General features: G+C 41.5%; 1 protein-coding gene across 1 annotated transcript in view; it reads left to right on the top strand.

The window, feature by feature from the left end:
• Positions 1–19,765, top strand: part of polrmt (polymerase (RNA) mitochondrial (DNA directed)) — a 48,962-nt gene extending 29,197 nt beyond the window's left edge. The window contains exons 16-21 of the mRNA XM_030432934.1: positions 8,688–8,740; positions 11,533–11,631; positions 12,078–12,150; positions 13,972–14,063; positions 16,528–16,601; positions 19,484–19,765. Coding sequence (XP_030288794.1) covers positions 8,688–8,740; positions 11,533–11,631; positions 12,078–12,150; positions 13,972–14,063; positions 16,528–16,601; positions 19,484–19,533 — 441 coding nt within the window. The 3' untranslated portion in view covers positions 19,534–19,765. The remainder of the gene's footprint in view (positions 1–8,687; positions 8,741–11,532; positions 11,632–12,077; positions 12,151–13,971; positions 14,064–16,527; positions 16,602–19,483) is intronic.
• The last annotated feature ends 274 nt before the right edge of the window (positions 19,766–20,039 follow it).

Raw genomic sequence — 20,039 nt, 5'->3', positions numbered from 1 at the left:
GTGCATTACTTCCACTATACATGCTTTTCCAGTGTAATTTCCATTCATTCTGTTTCATTGGACTCTGATGGATTTTCTGATGAAGCTGATAATAAATGAGGGCGGCCAGTTAGATGTCGATTGGTTAGTGTCTAAGTCAGAGGTACACTCATGAGTCGAAAGAGTATTTACACACAAATATAAGAAGACTAACAGCGGGTCTTCAAATAGCTGTCAGCTTCTAACAAGCTATAACTCTTGTTAAACTGTTTTTATTTTCCGAGAGCAAGCTGTTGTCCTCACACAGCCAGCCCACAAATTGTGCTTCACCGTTGTGGTCTGGCAAGGCATAAGGATTATGTTTGGGACACAGCCAATGTGCATTAACCAAAACTATGTTGCTTTAGATTTTTAACTTGAGCTCTTCTTTGCTTAAATATGAACATGACTGGATGCACTGGTCACCACTCTCTGGGCCGTCAGGTTTTTAAAACACTGATTCGGGATTTCTACCTGGTACAAAACAATGACTCTTCAATTTGTAGCCCAGTGATAGGCTGACAACCTGTCAAGGCGAGGTGTTTGGTTTTTTTTATCGTCTTTTACACCAATATCTCAAATTGAATAGTGAGCTTGTGAGACTGGACTGGACTTTACTATAGTCTGGATTTGAATTTAGTGTCCACAACCCCTCTTTTAATCCACTGCCCCCCTCCCTCACTTTGTTCTTTTCTTTCCTTCTCCCTTCACAAGAAATCAAACTCCCAAAAATAATTCTGTCTCAGTCTTCCTATATATGCAGAACACCAAACCTATCTGAAACGCTTTAAGTACCAGATGCTTTGCCGGTTGAATGTCCCAGCAGGGCTTTCCAAGTCTCGATAGGTTTGGTGTAGGAGTGCAGCACTGATGGTGTATCGTGATTACTGTGAGTGGCCCAACTTTAATGGAGCTCAACAACATCGCAGCAGTTGTCCGTCACTATGGAGATCCTGAGAGTAGCACGTCTTAGAGATAAGGTGTCTGTGTGCCAGCACATTTCCAGATAACATGTTTGTGTGTGGAGGGGTTTGTGTGTGTGTGTAAGGTTTTGTGTGTAAGCAAAAGCCTGAATATGTGTGTTTATGAAATCAAGTTTGACCTTTTTATATTCTTAAGCTCATTAACTAAGTCAAAAGAGGAAACAGACGTATAGCGTATGCCAAGCACACGCAGGCAGCTAGTTCATAGGCTGGCTCAGCATGACGCCTGCTCTTTTAGTATGACATCAAGCAGGAGGTTGGCTTAGAGGGGCAGTGACACCTCACAGGCAGGTGCAAGAGAGCGAGGGTGACAGATGGTGGGTCCCCTGAGGGTGCATATCTCTCTGTCGTAGTGGTAGGGTGCGTTCCTTTGATTTGATCTGCTTCGTTTAATGTCCAGCGGGGAGTAGGAAGCTGATCAGTCTGTACTTTTTTCCAAGCCCTTAGGATGAATAAATGCGTGAATGAATGATGCAATGACTTCACGGATAAATGAGGTTTTAGCTTAAATTTCACAGATAACTTTTCTTTATCCCCCTGCAATAATTCTATAATCCAGTTGCATCACTAGACAACAAAAATGAAACTAACTTGCAGAAAGGTCACCTTTTCCCTGCATAGCTGGATTAAATTCAATCTCCCACTCTTCTCTCTGCCTCTCAAATCCAAGGCCACAGTGTTTCTGGGGTCGTTAGTAATTAGACTCTAGATAGAGGGGGAAGATGAAGTGTTGAAAAACCAGTAAGTGGAGAGAAAGTAGCTATAATAGCATCACATAATCAAAAAGGAGTGTGTGTGCGTCTTTGCGGGTTTTTTTTGTTGGTTCTTTTGAGCACAAATGCCGACCTGTGTAATCAAGTATTTTCCATGGCTGATGGGAGGTGAGGTAATTAGAGTAGGATGGAGTAGCTGAATGGAGCATGAACATACATCAGGGAGGCTGCTTAACAGGATTGGGAGATACTAATCGGATCAGAGGTCACTCTGGCTCAGATTCCTTGTTTATTTTTCATTGCCCCTCCCAGGCAAGGTTACAGTGAGATCTCACTCTCAGGGGATGGTGACATGAAGGAGCCGTCTGCTGAATTGGCTGGATTTGGCTGGATTTGTGAGTTTATAGCGTGATAAAAGCTCGCAATCTAGTGTCCTCTATGTGGAAAGAATGAGTTCAGTTCAGTTGGTGGCCACTGGTGATTTCAGTGAACATCGTGCATAATTAATTTTGAGTGGAGTCTAAATACATAGTACAGGAGGTTACTTGGGGTCTATGGCAACACAAATGCAGTGTGTCAACTTAGTCAAATAAGATGTGTTATAAAAGTTTAATCGTATGATCACGGATGGATTATGTGACAAAGGGTTCATTTTGTGTCTCTATTTCTTCCATCTAATCCATCCATGTTACTAATAACGAATCCATATCAGATGATATGAATGAAACAAACGATATGCTGAGTCTCTGGCTAACCTTTCCTTTTGTGTAGAAGCAGGTTTTCAGCAGACTTGGAGACATACTCAGGCCTAGTACATTCAGAACGAGCCAGCTATTCATTCTAATTCTGGGGAACTACATATCTCTAAATGTCGGCATGATGCCCTCCATGCCTTCTTTTGCCTCAGAACAGAAGCAAGCCATTCCCAGGAGTAGCATGGTGTTTTGTTGATCTTGCAGAATCTTATGGCATTTTGGGGTGAATAATAAATGCAGTTTGAGTTTCAAGGACACCCCAGAAAGTGGTAGAAAAAGGAAAAGTTTGGAAGAGAGAAGGTCTGGAAAAGGTCAGTGGAAGTGTGGTGAGACACAGGGATGTGTGTGACTGTGAGTCTGCAGATGTCGTCATCTGACTTCAGGAGGAGAAGGCGAGGTGGAGGGCCAGGTGACATGGAACAGCAGAGAAAGGAAGTATATGAGTTACAACGCAAAACTGTCTCCTCTTAAATTGATGGGACCGATATTAACCAGTACGTGATCAATGGGGATTCCCCTCTTGACAGCATGGCTTCTTTGCTGTTACTGATGGCTGGTGTATCCACCATGAGCATTTATGATGCATTCTTGGGTGATTTAGACTATAAGAGCTTATTCCCTACAGCCAGGGATAGTCAAGGTCTCATTCCTGACAGCCTTGGTTTTATGAGTCAGGTGTTGTACACAAATCATGCACATATGTATTATAATGAACTGGAGTCGGGTGCACGGTAGTGACCTCATTTACAGCGTGGCAGTCCATTACTCAGACCAAGGGTAAGCTCCATGTCTTTCACCCTCAAACCTTTTTACATCACAGATTCCCCTCCTTCTAACATATCTGTAAGGATGCAATAAGGGGAGGTTAAGAGGGGAGTGATGGACAGATTCCCCCACAAGTCCTCCTAGAGCAATGATGGATGAGATAGCATCCATGGCATAAACTAATGGGGTTTTACGATGCTACGCTTCTATTTTAAAACCATTTCTCCATAAACTGTGTGATTCTATCATCCATCAAAGCGACCTTCAAGCATATGACTGGAGTCACAAAACTGAGCAGCTCGCCGGATGTCTGCGACAAGCTTTAATGTACTTTGGTCCATGTGATCACCTGTCACTTTGATCCCCATATTTATGCACAAATTTGCTTTCTACAACAGGGCTGTCATATAGAAATATTGATTACACAGAAGTACTGTATAAATCACTGGAGGCTCATTATCAACAGAACACCTCTGATGCAGATATCCATGGTTCGAGGAGACTGAATGCTACCGGTTTTGGTGATTCCATGTCTTTCCCACTTGCGCTACCAGAGGGTCAGTGTTTTCATTTGGTGTGTGATATATCTCAACATTGAGCGACACAAATCTTTGGACATTCCTTGTTCCCAGACAATATATTTCAGTGTTTTTAGTAAGCCACCACAAGGCTGAAGTTAGTGTTTTTTGAAAACTATTGGAGAGATCGTCATGGAATTTTTGCTTGTCCCATACTTTGGTTTATTTGGACTCTTGGTATTGTTGAAATTGAAAAGTTTCTTTCAATAGGACAGAGACATGGATTGAGGTGTTGTGATCAGAGAGTGATCCTGGAGCTGCTTCATAGGCCCTGGATAATGGAACAAATGTTACAGCACCTGACAGCACCCATGGTGATTTCACTAGGGTTGTTGATATTCATTCACGTCTGTAAGTCCCACATACAATGAAATCTCATCTGGATATAATTTCCTAAACAATTGTCATTTGAAGCACACACTCCTTGAAATTAGTATGTTCGTGTCACCCGATGTTGTTATAAGGGAGATCTTGATGCCTCAGTTTCCAGCTCAGTCAAGTTAGAGATGGAGAGTTGCATTTAAAAAAATCCTTCAAGGCCCACCCGGACAGCTGGTTTAAACTGTCTGATGACATCTCATGATTGGAGCAAAAAGGAAGATTATTGATGCCCCTATCGCCGAATCTTAGCAACAATTGGATGAAAGTATTAGCTTGCATGTTGTAGAGTTTTCCATTTTTCAAATAATAGAGCTTAATGGTCCTTCAGATATCCAATCCTTTTGATATATACTGTAGAGTATGTTCTGTCTTTATGACCATCCAGGTAGCTCAATTATTGACTTTCTGTAAAGACAAAGAGGGTACCCCTTTTGATGAAGTCGAGTGGCCTACTTTTGGCTGTGCATTGTCTCTATAGCCCCTTTTAAATAGAAAAGGTGGCACATTGCAGCAAGGTAAAGGCTGCAATATGCCACCTTGTCTATCTAAAAGGGAGGTGTATTATTCCTTCTTTTCCAAAAAGCCACCACTTGGCCGCCACTGGGGTAGCCGTAAACATGTGACGTGACGTGACGTGACGTGACGTGACGTGACATAGTAACAGAATCAGAATCAGAATACTTTATTGATCCCCGGGGGGAAATTGTTTGGCTTGCCGCTACGACAACAAGCAGACAACGAAGACAGCTACAGAGACCGAGGAGACACTAGCATCTCCCGTATCTCAGCGGTTTCCAGTTGCTCATCTTGACATCCGCGGCTAAAGTGATGGACTGACTACTGTGATCAGCTGATCAGCTCCTGGTTTTAAAACTCCCCAGCTGTTGGTCGCACAACAGTGTAAGTCATCGACACCTCCGCCCATCTCATGCAATTGCCAGCACATCAACGGCTTGGATTTACATAGCAATGGAGGTGGAAAAAAGTGTACCCTCCAAGGTATCAAATTGGCAGACCAAAACAGACCCCCAATTTACCGCCTTCTGTCTAAATCCACGGACCTAGCCGCAAAAAGGAGAGCCAAATTGGCAGCTTGCTGCCCAGTATAAAAACGGCTTATGTCTTCACTGAATTTAGATAGGTAGCAGAGTCTTTGTTGCTGCATTCAATGACCAATAACCAATAAGAAACTGCTAAATCTGTGGCAATGTCTGCTGATCTGTGCTTCATAATCCTCACTCGTCCCCGAATTGGACTGCTTTAAGTAGCGATGGTGAGTTTATTGCATTTGTAGAGATTTTGTATAGCAGTGGTGCTCGGGCGAAGGCATAGGGGAACACTGTTAAAGCACCCAAGAGTCCCACAGGAAATGTCTGGTTTCCATCTTTGTACTCGGTCATTAAAGACTTGGAAAGAGCATAAAGCTGAATGAAGAATAGTTTTAAATTGTAGGGATTGAAGGACATGCACTTGAAAGGGCATCAGTGTTCATCCCACAGAGAAGCAAGATCAAATGAAAGAGCTGTCCATTAGCACCAAACACGTAGCTATTAAAGTCTCCCAAGTGTGTCAGAATGTCAGTGGTCATGCTGTGGTCCCTGGCGCTCCTCTTCAGAGGGGTTGTTTTGTATTATGAGGATGAAGGAGAGCCAGAAATGTTTTCTGTCAGAATTCATATTCGGTGAAAAACAACAAATTTTATCGATTGAACCATCCCTTTTTTCTTTCTGCCTATTCTAATCAACACAAACACATGACATGTAGATCCACGGGCTCAGATCTAATTCACTAAGCTGCCGTGCTGCCCAATATGAATTGAGTTGTCTCTTTGATTTGCCTGTTTAAGATGCAGTTTCATGTATTTGACCCAAAAACAAGAAACTGGATGTAAATTTCTCCCCGTTGATAATTAACAATTAATACTACAAACTCGAACACTTCTCATGAAGCTTCTGTTCATTCATGTTATTGTGGCTTAATCTTTTTTTATGAACAGTAACAGATGATGATGATCTCTAATTACTTTTTTTTTTTTTTTTTTTACAATAAAAGCAGTTTGAGTACTGATCTAATTGAATCTAAGTGTTTGTACTTCTCTGAATTTAAATGACATCTAAGCTGCTTTCCATCAGGTAGATGTGTTGGGGAGAGCGACAGACATGAAGATTCTCAGATACATTAATGCAGGCTGAATGCAAGGTAAACAGACTAATGCAAAGTGCTCACGTCGACAAGGAGCTGGCTGCCTGTTGCCAGGCGTATCTCTTTCCTGATAGTAGCCCGTCGTTCTCACCTAGGGGTCAGGGAAAGACTGCTGTCCCACAGATGCCTTGGCACGGGCAACTGGACGGACCCTCGAGGCTTGGGAGATTAGAGTGCTAAATCTTCCCTCCTCTAGGAACCAAAGGCTTAAGTGTTGATCTGAAAGAGCGTGTAAAAAAAAATGGAATACAGAAGACTGCAGAGATCAAAAAGAGGTGTTTGCCCGATGCCCTCTGAGGGTGCATCGACTGCAGAATACCTCGCTGTGCTTGATTAATCCTTCATTTCCCCTCACTTTTGGTCATTATGCTGGTATTCATAATAGGCCAGTAGTAGAAACTGAATAGAAGAGATTGTATTGCCCTGTCTGGGTGTGGATGCATGATTGTGTCTGTTTGCATACTAATGCTTGCCTAGATGTTTTGCAAGTGTTTGAAGGTGATGTTAGAACAGGTTATATTTCAAAAATACTCTCTACTTCTCCAAACTGAGGCTGCGCTGATCAGCGATTATGGTAGGGAACAGACCGACTATAGATATGTACTTTATATGACCCCACTTCAAAAAACCCGAACTATCCCTTTAATTCCTGTTAAAACAAGTAGTTGGCCGGGGATATAACACAATTGCACATTTTGAACTGTACAGCAACGGCATTAGTTCAGCAAAAAAAGATTGTGATGTTTTGGTAGCTATGACAGCCTTATTGTTTAGGGATTTTGTTTACACTTCCTTTTGGAGAGGAAGTGACAATTATAGATTCACTGGTTTCCAGCTGACAAGTGATAGTATTCCTTCAAACAAGGTCTTCGTTTTTAATAAAATCTTTTCAGAAACCACTAAGTCTCTAATTCTAAAGCTTCACCTACTCAGCAGACTGTTTGCCATAGAACAGCTCACTGTATAATGCCTGATGAGCACTTAACCACCCAGAGGAAGTACAATACGGCTTTCTTTTACATGTTTTTTTTAGCTGAGATCCACTGGGACCAGCAACACATGTACAATGGCATAAAGAAAAAAAAGTTCTAGGCAATCAAATATGAGAATTTTTTTATGTCTTTTGTTTTTTTATTATCACACATTGATCTGTAAGTATGTGCAGCCTTGGGTTGAAAATACATTTTTTTCACTATCAAATGCAGATACTGTATCGTCATTATCAAAAAATATCGAAGCTTTACAACCTTAGTTGCCAAAGAGTCTCTGACCTAGATAAGCAGCTGGACAGTAGATACATGGAAGAATGGTGACCAAGCATGTGTTTGATATTTAATACATGTACCCTTGATGCTTTGTCTGGTAGGTCGAAAGTCTGCGTTGACCAATTACAGGTCAGCCCGAACAATGAAATGAAAATGGATTTCACTCTGACCACTTTCTGGGAATGTCCATCAAGTGAAGTGACTCATGTCAGCTGCGGCTTCGCTGCGTTAAATTTGTAATCTGCAAAATGTCAAGCGCCTCTCAAGTAATGGACCGGATGATTTTTTTTTATTGCATTGCATTTAAAGCCTCTTGTGGATATAACACATTTAAAGCTCATTTTTAGCTTGTTGTGCTCAAAAGTTTTGATATTTTTTTCTCTGGCATTCTGCTTTTCATCCTTCTAAAATATTATTTAAATATTCAATAAATCAGTTAGTCCAGCAACAGAAAAATTACTTTTTTGATAATCCATAAAGTAGTTTAGCCTGTTTCAAACAAATATGTCAAACATTCCTTGATTCCAGCTTTTCTTAAGCAATTTGGGTTTTTTTTGTGTTTGTTGTACGTGATATTAAATGTTTTTTGGGGTTTTAGACTTTTGGTCAGAGAAAAAAGACATTAAAAGAGAAATGATTTTGAAGCTTTTGATGTTAATTATTCATTATTTTCTGACATTTTAAGGCCAAACAACAAATCAAGAACTGACAGATTAGTCAATAATTATATCAGTTGTTGGTTGCAGCTCTTGTATTTTGTCTCCTTGTGCCAAGACTTTAGAGAAGCTGTATCGTGCATGCTTTCAAGGCTGCATTATGAAATATGTAGATGTACATTGTTGTATTTGTTGTCCTTCAACCTGACATGTCTGTTAATCCTTTTATTTCAGAAACCTTTTTTGGTCTCGACTGGAATGTGAAAGTTTAATGTGTTTGTGGGGGGGCAGTGGTGAGTTAACACTTGCACTTGCATTTTCAACCACTATCATTAAACATCTCGCTTCTTTGTTTTGTTCTGCCTCCCCAGGTGAAGAGTTTGATACAACATATCAACCTCAAGATCAGCCATGACATCAAAGAGTAAGTCTTCCCTCGGCTATCACCGCTTTCTGTCTCTTTCTCCACACTCACACTTAAACTGACCCGTAGCAGATGTAGTGTTTCTACTTTATTCTCACATGGCATTCATTGACATTTTGTGCTGAAATGTCATATTAGTGACCTGGAAAGAAGACGAAGGACAGCAGCTGGGAGAAAATGTGTTTCCAGCAGTTCATACTTTTGTATTTCTTTATTTTCTTTTGTAAGTTTGCAGTCGCACGTTTTCAAAATGTAGCTTCATACTTGACATCTTGATTTGACTTGACTTTCCTTTATGTTCAGCCTTTTGCTACAGTGAGTGCATTTTGAGTAGAAAGTAGAGCTCTCTTGAGGCAATTAGCTTACATTTTCAATACCTTCAGCTGCACAAAAGCACAAAGTCTCCAGTGGAGATTTTCAGTAATTGCCTACTCAGACTTGGACATAGCTTTGCATTAGTCATAAAGTGGGAAATGCCATCAGATGTGTTTTCAAAGTGCTTTGAAAGCATAGTTTTAGACTCCCAAGTTTCAGGAAGAAGTTTAACTTTGTTTTTAGAAGTAGCTCGTACTCCTTTTGTCCGGAAGCGTCATCATATCATATACTGCAAAATCATATTACTGCCAAAATACACCATTAATCGGGAGAAAGAGGGATTATGCAACAAAATGGGTCCATGACTGTCAAAATACAATATGTTCCTTCCATGATCTAAAGCCACTTCAGGACATCGTCAAACTGCATCTTTGTCTTCATTGTTTTGATTGAGAGACTTGTAGTCGCCGAAGTTACATCCAGCGCATTAACATTTTTCTGCCTCCTTTTTGCTCCTGTGGTTTCATGAGTGGCAGTCCACTTCAATATACGATATTTGACCTTTTGGGATATAGAAGACAGAATCATTTGCAGAAAAAAAATGTGTAGTTTGAGTTTTAAAAGATAGAACGGAGGAAGGGTGATGGAGGTGAGTAGAGGGACAAAAAGACAGAATGAGAGACAGCGGCCGAGGGGTCGGGGAAAGATTGAGCGAGAGTGCTGGAGACGAAGATGACCAAGACTGACAGCCGTCCTCCTCAATCTGACATCTGCAGTACAGCACGGATCCAGCAGCGTGAATACTGAAACACCAGCCAGTGCAGAGAGAGGGATGGAGGAAGTTCAAGTCGGGGAGGAAAAGATGCCGCTCTGAAAGGTCGTCTGGCTTGAAACTTGAAATTTGCTGTCAGAGAAAGCATCAATGTATCAGAGGCTGACATTCTGAGCTAAACTTGACACTATTCCCAGCTGATTCTCCTCAGCTTCTCCTCTTCCACACAAACACACACAAACGGTTACACATACAATTGCACTTGGCTGTTAATGATAAAGCTTGTCCAGTCTAAATATGTAAATGGGGTCACAGATGGAGTAGTGACAGCCTTCAAGCCATCGCCTTTCTTGCTTCTTCATCCGTCCCTCTTGTTCTGATTATCCAGCGGGAAAGAAGAAAACATAGGACGTATGACAACTCTCAGTACCTCCTGTGATGTGAATGAGCCATCAGCTCTATGGGGAGCTGTGGTTGCTAACCCTTAGAGGACTGACCGTGCACCTTTCCAGTCTTGTCAGGCCTCTGGGATTTAAAGGTGGCGTGTTTGTGCAGCGTGTGAGGTGAGACAAAGGGAAAGGGGAAAAGAAGATTGGCGGTCTTGTTAAAAGCCATGTGCCTGCAAATACATTTCCAGGAATCTTGTGGGTTTTTTTTCTGCTCAGCAGAAGCCTGAGAACGGCAGAGCTAAAAAGCACAAAGATAGAAGTGTAACATTTCCAAGCCAAAAATAAAACGGACAGGAGGAAAAACGAGACTGACAGACAAGGCGGCATCGTGTGTGCCTGTGTGCAGCTCCGGGTTTGGCTCGAGCTCTCTCCGCTCTGTCTCCATTCCCATTAGAAGACCGTTCTGGTCTGTGGCAGCCCAGAGGATTTGAATGGCACAGGCTCAGGGTAATGGGAACACAGGGATACAGATTGGCAGGATGCTCTTTTTACTGCCACTTCCATCATCAGTAGCGGAAGCAGCATTGCATTTATATTACCTTGTACTATATTTGTACCCTCTCATATTGACTGTTGTTTAGAAAGCCTAGAGTCACCCAGGGGTCGCATAGTAGACAACAAATATTGATGTTGAATGTCCATGCGCACCAATTTACAACAAGACAATATCCCTCTGCCAAAAGAATACTTCAGCATTTTATTAATCCCTTTGTAGCGGAGGGTCACATCTACCAGCACCTCTAAAGCTTTTTTTGTGTGTGTTGTATGTTAAAATTCCAGTATATTTTCTTATTTTTGATGACTCGTCTAAAAAGCTAGCCACATGTTCAAAATGTTTAAATCAGATATGATTTGAGACAGCTAGCTAACCAGGCTCGTCAGGCCCGGATGTGATAAGACACTTTTTTTATTTTATCTTGACTTTGAACAGACCTCATAAAACAATGTTTATCTGCTCTTGGCGTTTTGTTTTATCTCCAAACATAGTCTAAACAGCATCTTCAAGGGCACAGTTCTTTTTATGTTACTCACATGAACTGTCTTCTAAGCAGTACACAAACTTGAAACGAGAATGAAAACATAGGTTTGCTAACAGTCTCCTCGGGAGTCATCAGCCCGGTTCATAATGAGGCCACCGCAGACGTGTGGAGAGGACTTGGCTTAAACAACCCGTTTTACATCAGAAGGCATCAGAACACAGGTACCGTTAAGAAGTGCTGATGTGTTTTTGTTTGGCTTTTCTGTCCCTTTCTCAGGAGGCCAGACACGGTTAAACAGAAGAATGCCTTCCCGCCAAACTTCATCCACTCTCTGGACTCCACACACATGATGCTGACGGCTCTCCACTGCTATAGGTATAAGTTCACAAACTGTCATTTGAGCATGAATGCTGAACACCTCGGATAAAGCAGAAATACATTCCTTGCATCGCCTGTTGCATATGTGGAGTTATGATTTCTAAAGGTAGCTGTAATATTCTCCTGATATTTTCACTCTCCATCTGCGTACAGTCTCTTTTCGACGGCAGTTCACCTCACATAAGCATTCTATTATGTGCCTTTTATTATAAGCTTCTTTCACCAATTAGCCTCTTGACAGATGTGATAATTTAATCCTCAACTCACTCGGGCTTTGGTTGAAGCTCCACTGTAGTTTTAGCTATTATTATCAGTATAATGTTCTTTTTTGTCACAGTCTGACAGTTTTTAATGGATAGGTCTACTCTTTTATTTTATTTTCACCTCTGATTTCATTCCCCGCTGATGGACTACCTTCACCCTTTTGTTCCCTTTCCTCTCAGCGCCGGCCTGACATTTGTCTCGGTTCATGACTGTTTCTGGACCCACGCTCTTACTGTGGACACCATGAACAAGGTATCAAATCACAGTACAACCTTTTTTTATTCTTTTACTTCCACCTATCCAGATTGTTTCAGCATTTCTCGTCCTTTTCGTCCCTTCAGAGCTGTTTACAACCTTTCTGATCTTGTGTCATCAGGGTTTACATGTCTCCTTTCTTTGTTGATTAATTGAAGGTTAAAGTAGCACATGTGGTACAATTCTTCCCGCTCTCTCTTGCCTTTACATCCAGGCATCTTTATAGCTTATTACTGCTGAATGGAAGAAAAGAGTGATTGGGTATTTTTGAGAACTGGGCTCATTTAAGTGATTTTGTAGTGGATGCTGGTGACAGAAATAATCTTTGTAGCATCAGAAGTGCTTCTGTTCGATTAGATGTATCGGCTTTGTGAAGCAAAATGTAACATTTTCAGTGTTATACATTTGCAGGCTGCTGGCTCCAGGTAGCACCAGTAGACAGAGCCTGGTGTGCTGAATAAATGTCTGGCTGCCACAGCCAGCTAAAACTAGCTTGTCAGTAAGCCCAGATTGAGAAACAGCAAAGAATAAAAGGGATCACATTACCATAAAGTCCTATTTTTTTCTGTGGAAGGAGTAGCTTCAGAGCAGAGTCGCAGTTTTATGTCTTCTCTGTATCTCAGAAGAGTTAGAACCAATGAAGCAGTTCCCTGTCAGTACATCTATTTTCTTGATCTGTGGGAGTACGCCTTCCTCATTACACAGGTGATTGAACACCGCGCGGGAGGAGGGGTGTTAAATATCTTAGTCAACACCCAAGAACTTCCTTATTTTAATGGCAACCAACCCTTCCTCCATTCATCATCCACTCATTTTCTGAACTGCCAGGCTGCCAGTATACATGGGATTCCTGGTAACGTTGGAGTGTGATGCATGCACTTGTGGGGATAGGAGGAAAAATGTGACTAGGGAATGACTCTGAGCTTCTGACAAGATCTAAATAAAGTGTCCTGTTTTTTAAAAAACTGCACAAACCACAAAAAGCAAATGATAAGTTTTCCAGAAATGTGCATCCACCTGTTCTATGTTTGGGGTTAGTTCATATCCAAACTCACATGATAAAACACCCAATGCAAGATAAAATCACTGTTTGTGTCACGTTTGTCGACGCGTTTGTTGGCTGTGACGAGAGCAACATACCGGCTTCATTCAGTTCCGTGCTAGAAAGGGCTGTCTGACAGCAGGATAAAAGCAGTGAAAATATTCTAAATATAGTGTACTGGTATTGATTTTTTTAAGCCGGACCAGTGACTAAAATACATTTTGCTGCTGCCCTCCTGTCCTCAGCGGTACATTAGCTTAGCTTCTGTGTGAGTACTCCTGTCTGCTTCTCCAAACTGGGGGCAGGCTGGCCATGACCCACTGTAGATAATGCACTGAATATGAATAAGTGCCTTATACATCCCCACTTAGAACAATCCAAACTATCCTTTTTATTGCACCCGCTTTGAGAATCAGCACCATCAATTGCTGTTTATGTTGATGTGCAACTTGTAATGTACGCACAACTGTTGCGTGTCAAAAACAATGTAAATCAATTCCACACTCCATTTCACAAGCTACCTTTATGTCTTTGTCGCTAGTTCTCTCCATTCTCATTTGACAAAAATAGCCAAGCTGGAATGGAGAAGAAATGCAGCCAAGGAGATGTTCCGTTTGGTGATGGACCGATGCTTGTTCTCTTGTTTCTTTCCATTGTTTTCTTTCAGTCTCGTATCTGGTCAACGGGCAGGAGAGTCTGGGGAGCTTGTCCTTCAAGTGTTTTGACCTGATTAACTTTAAATACACTCCGCTTCTGCCTCTTCCTCCTTCTGTCAGGTCTGTCGGGAACAGTTTGTCAACCTGCACAGCCAGCCGATCCTTAAGGAGCTGTCCAAGTTCCTTCTGGAGAAATACTGCGACGGGCCCCTGTGAGTTTACACACCAGCATGAAGGGACACAATGAATTGATCAGTTTTGTTATGATAATAATTGGTATTAATTTGTAATTATTCATTTAGTAGTCATATTTACACTTCTTTACTCCTGTTTGTAATCTTTGCCTAATTTTCTTATAATCAATCTTACAACAACCATCACTCCCATCAGTCCCTCTCTCTGTGTTTATGTAATGCTGTTTATTATATTATATATTCTGTCATCATACGCAGACCATGCGACCTTTACATGTACTACATTATTACAGATCAGAAGGTACACACATAAAATTGTGAACAATTTGCCAGAGTTTTTCCTCAACTCCCTGTGACACTAGATACAAAATGATTTCCCCACTCTCTCTTTCTGTCTCTGTCTCAGTCTCACTCGCCTCAGGCTGGGTTATTCTCATCATCTGACTGTGTTTTTTTCTCTTTGGGATAATTGGACACCTTCTCTATAGCCTTTACTCCACAGCAGCCCTTGTCCTCTTTGTCTTTCTCCCTCCCTCGCTCTCTCACAGAAACATCACTGTTCCCTGAGCCTCGCAAACACATTATTCATTCTTGTAGAGAGAAATAAATTGAGAAAGACATGTAGGAATAGAAAGACTTTTTGGTCTATTATTAACCATCAATCCATACAGTTAAGGCTTGAAGTCGTTATATGTGTATATATAATGATAATGGAATGTCCTGCCGAGGTTAAAGGAAGTGGAATTAGACCCTTGCATTGTATTTCGTTTTTCAAATTTGAAGCATAAATTTCATTGTTACAGCCATGTTAGGGGTGTCAGTCGAGGAATGGCAGTCAGTCAGTCTAGCACTTTTGTCCAGGCTGAAAAATCTCAACAACTTGACTGAACTGACGACTTAATTGATCCCCTGATGTTTCCTGTGGTGTCACCATTAGGATGGTAGGATTGGCAGTCTAGAGTGAGTATTCTCCACTCTCCTACTATTTGAAGACTTAAATGACTAAAAACAACTTAGATATTGTGATGAGTTGGACACTTCCCAGAAAAATCTGTAATTTTAACCAAGGTAACAGTTTGTTTAATTTCATCGTCTGTCAGCAGAATTTCAGTGGGAAAACATCAGATGATACGTCAGAAAGTCAGAAGGGATAGTCAAGGAAGACGAATGTGACTTTAAACGTGAACAAGACTATAGAACTTCATCTCTTTCTTGAACATTTCTGTCTGAGTCACATCAGAGAAACTTCCGTCAGCCATGGTAGTTGTTTAATAATGACAAGAACTCCCATGATCCCATGCTACTTCATGATATCACTGTAAGTCTTTTCACTGATTTGATTGTGAGGCCCCCAAATGGCAGAATTACATAATGTGTCTTTACTAGATTGTCAAAAATCACTTGTGTCCCCTTTTTAGGATGAATTATGATAACTTGATAACTTGAACTTGATCCCTCAACTTTACTTGTAGCACCATCATCAAGCTAAAAATGGCCTTATCAGTCAGAGCTGTACATTGTGTTTAGTGAATGAGCATATGTTAGCAGGCTAGTATACTGAAGTAAGACAGTGGCCTTGGTAAAGACACCGATATCAACAATGTTTGCATTGTCATTTTGAGTGTGTTAGCATTTAGCTTAAAGGCCCCCATTCAAAATAGACTCAACGAGCTACAAATGTTTTGATGACTTTGATTGTATACTCTGCTGTGCATATTATTTTAAAATATTTTTTAAATAAGGGCATTCTCTCTCAGAATGACTGCTATTGCTATTACAGAGAAGATGAGAGTCTAATCTATTTAAAAATGTTTTTCATGCTCATGTCTGGCTGAACAGTGTGTGATATAAGAGATTTACATGGACCTTTCGAGTGTACCAGTCACGTCTCACACATTAAGTGTGTTGTTTCACCTCTAGCAAATCAGATTAGAGGCACTAATTATGTGCTAATTTCAAGGCAAAGTGCTGTTTCGTAGGCTGGACTTGTTTAAGATTCTTTAAGACCTAGGGCGAGCTGAGCTGGGCGGGCTCACCGGCCTTGAGGGCTGGTTGGGTCAATGACCCACAAGTGGCCCTAACGACTCTGAAACTCAGACTCTGTAAGGACATTCCCACACGAAGTTTAAAAGCCTGCAACTCCCATCTAGTTAGTTAGAACTGAAGAAGCCTCTTGGATGAGAGGTGAACTTCTTCAAGAAACTGAAAGTCCAGTTGCCTACGATACAGCACTTAGATTTACCATGACCTGAATGACTGAGAACCTTCATCAACATCATGTAAAGGCACTGACTCGCTGGACTGGCCTTTTTGCTCTGATGAACAACAATGTTACATCCAGGTTTATGCAGCTTTCAGCAGTTTACATACGTCACTTGAATGAGTTTCTGAGACCGCTCCAGTTGCCTTTGACCACACAGATTGAATCTTCTTAGAGTTACGAAATTCGTAACACTTGTTTTATTCTCCTCCTCTGTGGCAGGGCTGAGGGCACGAACAAGAAGCACAAGGAGTACCAGAGGCTGATGCAACTGCTGGCCAAAGTGCCCCAGACAGGTAAGTTTGTATGCAGCTGTCTGGCATCCCAACATCTGGCCTCACCTAGGCTCACTTGTTTGTTGTTGTTTGAGGGGGCCAACATACAGGGAGCTTTTTATTTTTTTTTTAATCGGATAGAAAAGGGCTTTCATGCCCTGAAGTTCTTTTTGAGGCTAGGTTAACAGAAATGATAAGAATGTTCTTACATTGGGTTCCCACACAACCCTGTATTTTCTATCCTGTCCTATAATTGCTAATTGTTGTTGCCTATTGTTCGTATTATAATCCCATTGCCTGTCATCAATTGTCCAGCTGTCTGTGTTACCAGACATGGTACACTGCCTGCTGATTCGAACAGGAAAAGCCACCAAGTTTGGCTAAAACTCAGTTTATAGCTTATGTCATCGTGAATGGTGGATTCATGCCTGCCTTTGTGGCCACTAGCAGCTCCACATTCCCCCGTTTTCCATTTGTCGCCGCTGTGAGCGTCTGTCTATTGTTGTCCAGAGTGGAGCTACAGAGGCGGCGTCTCTCTGTCAGGTGGACGGAGGCTTTGCTGTTATGTAACTCTCGCTCCATGTCCATCTGTACTCTTACCGTGTGCTTGGCACCGACAGCTGGGTTGTATAAATTGATTACTGTTAATTGTGTCCCTCCTCTGCATAATCAGCTTATGGGGCTGAGACCAGTCAGGTGTGCTCCTGAGGGTGTGTGTGTGTGTGTGTGTGTGTGTGTGTGTGTGTGTGTGTGTGTGTGTGTGTGTGTGTGCATGTGTGTGTGTGTGTGTGTATGTGTGTGTGTATGTGTGTGTGTGTGGCACTGTGTTCAATGTTCAATATGAGATTCAATGGATCTGGGGGACAAAAATCCATTATAATCTTCACCATGACTGATCCTGAACTCATTATTAAGGTGAATCTGCTTTCACTGTGTATAATCCAGCAGGAGATCAGATGATTCAGGTGCGTCCATGACAGCAGAGACGTGCACATAAAAGGCCGGACAGCACTCTGAATTACTTGGAGCCATTAAAATACAAAGACAACACTTCAATAGCTAGAGTCAGACTTTGATGACAATACAGTAGCTGCTTAAAGGATTTAAGTTATTCAGCGTTTTCATGTCTTTTTTCTTTTAAACGCTGACATTATTACTTTGGTATCATTTGACACCAGCGACTGCTTGATTTCACCGGGCACACCATTGTTGCATTGTGGCTATTCTCGATAGTACCTGATGCATTTCATAAGCATCCCAGAAGCAGCTTTTCACTCTGTTTCACCTTTGAATATGCTGTATTATACATTTTTGATGGAAGATGCCAGCCAGGCAGGAAGTCAAACATGGTAAAGGCTTACAGAATCTGGTCAATTTTCAGAATAAAACACCATGTGCAGGCTCCTGACTGTATATCACATAAGAACAGACCCCTTTTGAAAAGCTCCATGAAACAACGTAGCCCACTCACCCATGGGTGAACCATAAAAATCAAGAAAAAAACAGTCACCAAAATTGGGAAAGCAAAATGCCCACTTCGAGACGAAAGGCAGCAAGTTTGTAAGACAAGATGTTGTCAAGAAACACGTCTTTTTAGTTTTATGCATCTTCACTTTGGCGTACTGTGCTGTACATTATGTCCCCATTGTAACAGTCTGTCTGCTGCCATTATTACGTAATATTTTTACACAATGCACAGTATTTTAAGAAATATACAGGTTGGAAAGTACATGGATGGAACTACAAAAACACTTAAGAAGTTTGGAGCTCCTTGGTGTGAGGATGAGCATATAAACAGTTTTAATACAGTTTTGATCAGTTCCACCTACAAGTAAATGTTTCAACAATTACTTGAACATCTACGTATGGGTTAGTTTGTACTTAAGCTTTAGCATTCATGTCAGCATCATTTTTCAGCTGCATTAAGTTATTGCGGTTCTTAAGTATTTTAAGGCCTTTCCTCAATAATTCAAGCTGCAGCTGTCAGAGAGGCAAAGAGCACAGAGTGCAGGACAGGGCCTCATCCAGAGCTAAAATTAGGTTTCAAGTGCTGTATTAAAGTTCATAGAAAATGTACCGGTGCCAAGAGAAACTGAAAAGTTTTACTTTGTTTAAAAACGACAGTTCAAGAACTTGACCCACTTAACTAAAGATCTTAAGCTCAGGATGCCAGCTGCATCTCACCTACATCCTAAAAGTCCTAGCTGTTTCCTTAATTGATCATTAATCATATCAAGGATAAATAGAAAGATTAATCAGTGTGCAAAAAAGTACCATGTTATTTAATTACAAAGTGACAATTGTTTTTAAATAATTATAATCACATGTCAGTGCTGGTCTGTCGGTCTGTCCACACCTTCTGACCATCTCAACAATGGAAATGTTTTACAAATGATTTGCTGTGAAATTTGGTGCCAACCATCAGCTAGCGCCATCATCGGGTCAAACATTCAACGTGTCCAAAATATTGGTTTATGACCAAGAACTGTGTGATTTGTGGTAATTGGCATATGATAGTATGCTAACACGTTAGCTAAAATCGGCAACATGGTAAATACAGTATTATACCTGCCAGACATCAGCATGTTAGCGTTATCATTCTGAGTGTGTTAGCAAACTATCGTTAGCCCTTTAGCTTGGAGCACTGTTGTTGCTATGTACAGCCTCCACAGAGTTGCTTGTGTACATAATCCTTGACTGACCAAATTCTTTGGTATCACCACTGACTTATTACACTGATTATTAAGTGTGAGTATTAAAGTTAAAGCAGATACTTGGGAGGATGGAAGCTAGTTCCACAAAAACTATTTTCATATTTGCTATAATTAAAGCTGTACTACAGTTGTAGTAATTTACTTTCTAGACTTTAACCTGCTCTGACACTTTGCCTCTCGCCTCTCCAGGTGATTTTGATCTCCAGCGGGTGAAAGAATCCACTTATTTCTTCAGCTGAGAGGCTCGTTAGGTCAAGCCAGCGGAGGGAGATGAGTGGAATCGACACGGTGCAGCAGGGAGGCTGCGGCCCCCTGGGTCTCGACTGGCTTTGTCTCCCTCAGACATCAGGACATTGATCGAGCCGCGCCCTGCCTGCCTCCTTGTCCACAGACTGACTGGAGCTGCTGGAGTTACTGGAGGCGTTCACACACAGCGAACCCGCCTGATTAACTGACTAGTGGGCTGATGGAAGGTGGGGGGGGGGGGGGGGGGGGGATACTCATCCAGGCGAAAGATGAGGGAATCAGCGGCGGATGGGAATGTAAAGTCTTCAATCAAGTGAAAAGTAGCTCTCATAATGGATATATTCAGGAACATATATGTGTGAGTGTGCGTACGTGAGCCATACTGACTGTCTGCCTCTTCATCACCCAGCAGCACTTAACGATAAGCTACTTGATAAGACTGAGCAAAAACTTTTTCACCTACAGACTGTAATTGGTACTGACTTGTGGTGTGTGAGCA

Source organism: Sparus aurata, chromosome 11 (genome assembly GCF_900880675.1).
Source record: "Sparus aurata chromosome 11, fSpaAur1.1, whole genome shotgun sequence".
NCBI classification, from domain to species: domain Eukaryota; kingdom Metazoa; phylum Chordata; class Actinopteri; order Spariformes; family Sparidae; genus Sparus; species Sparus aurata.
This window is presented reverse-complemented; position numbering and strand designations above follow the sequence as displayed.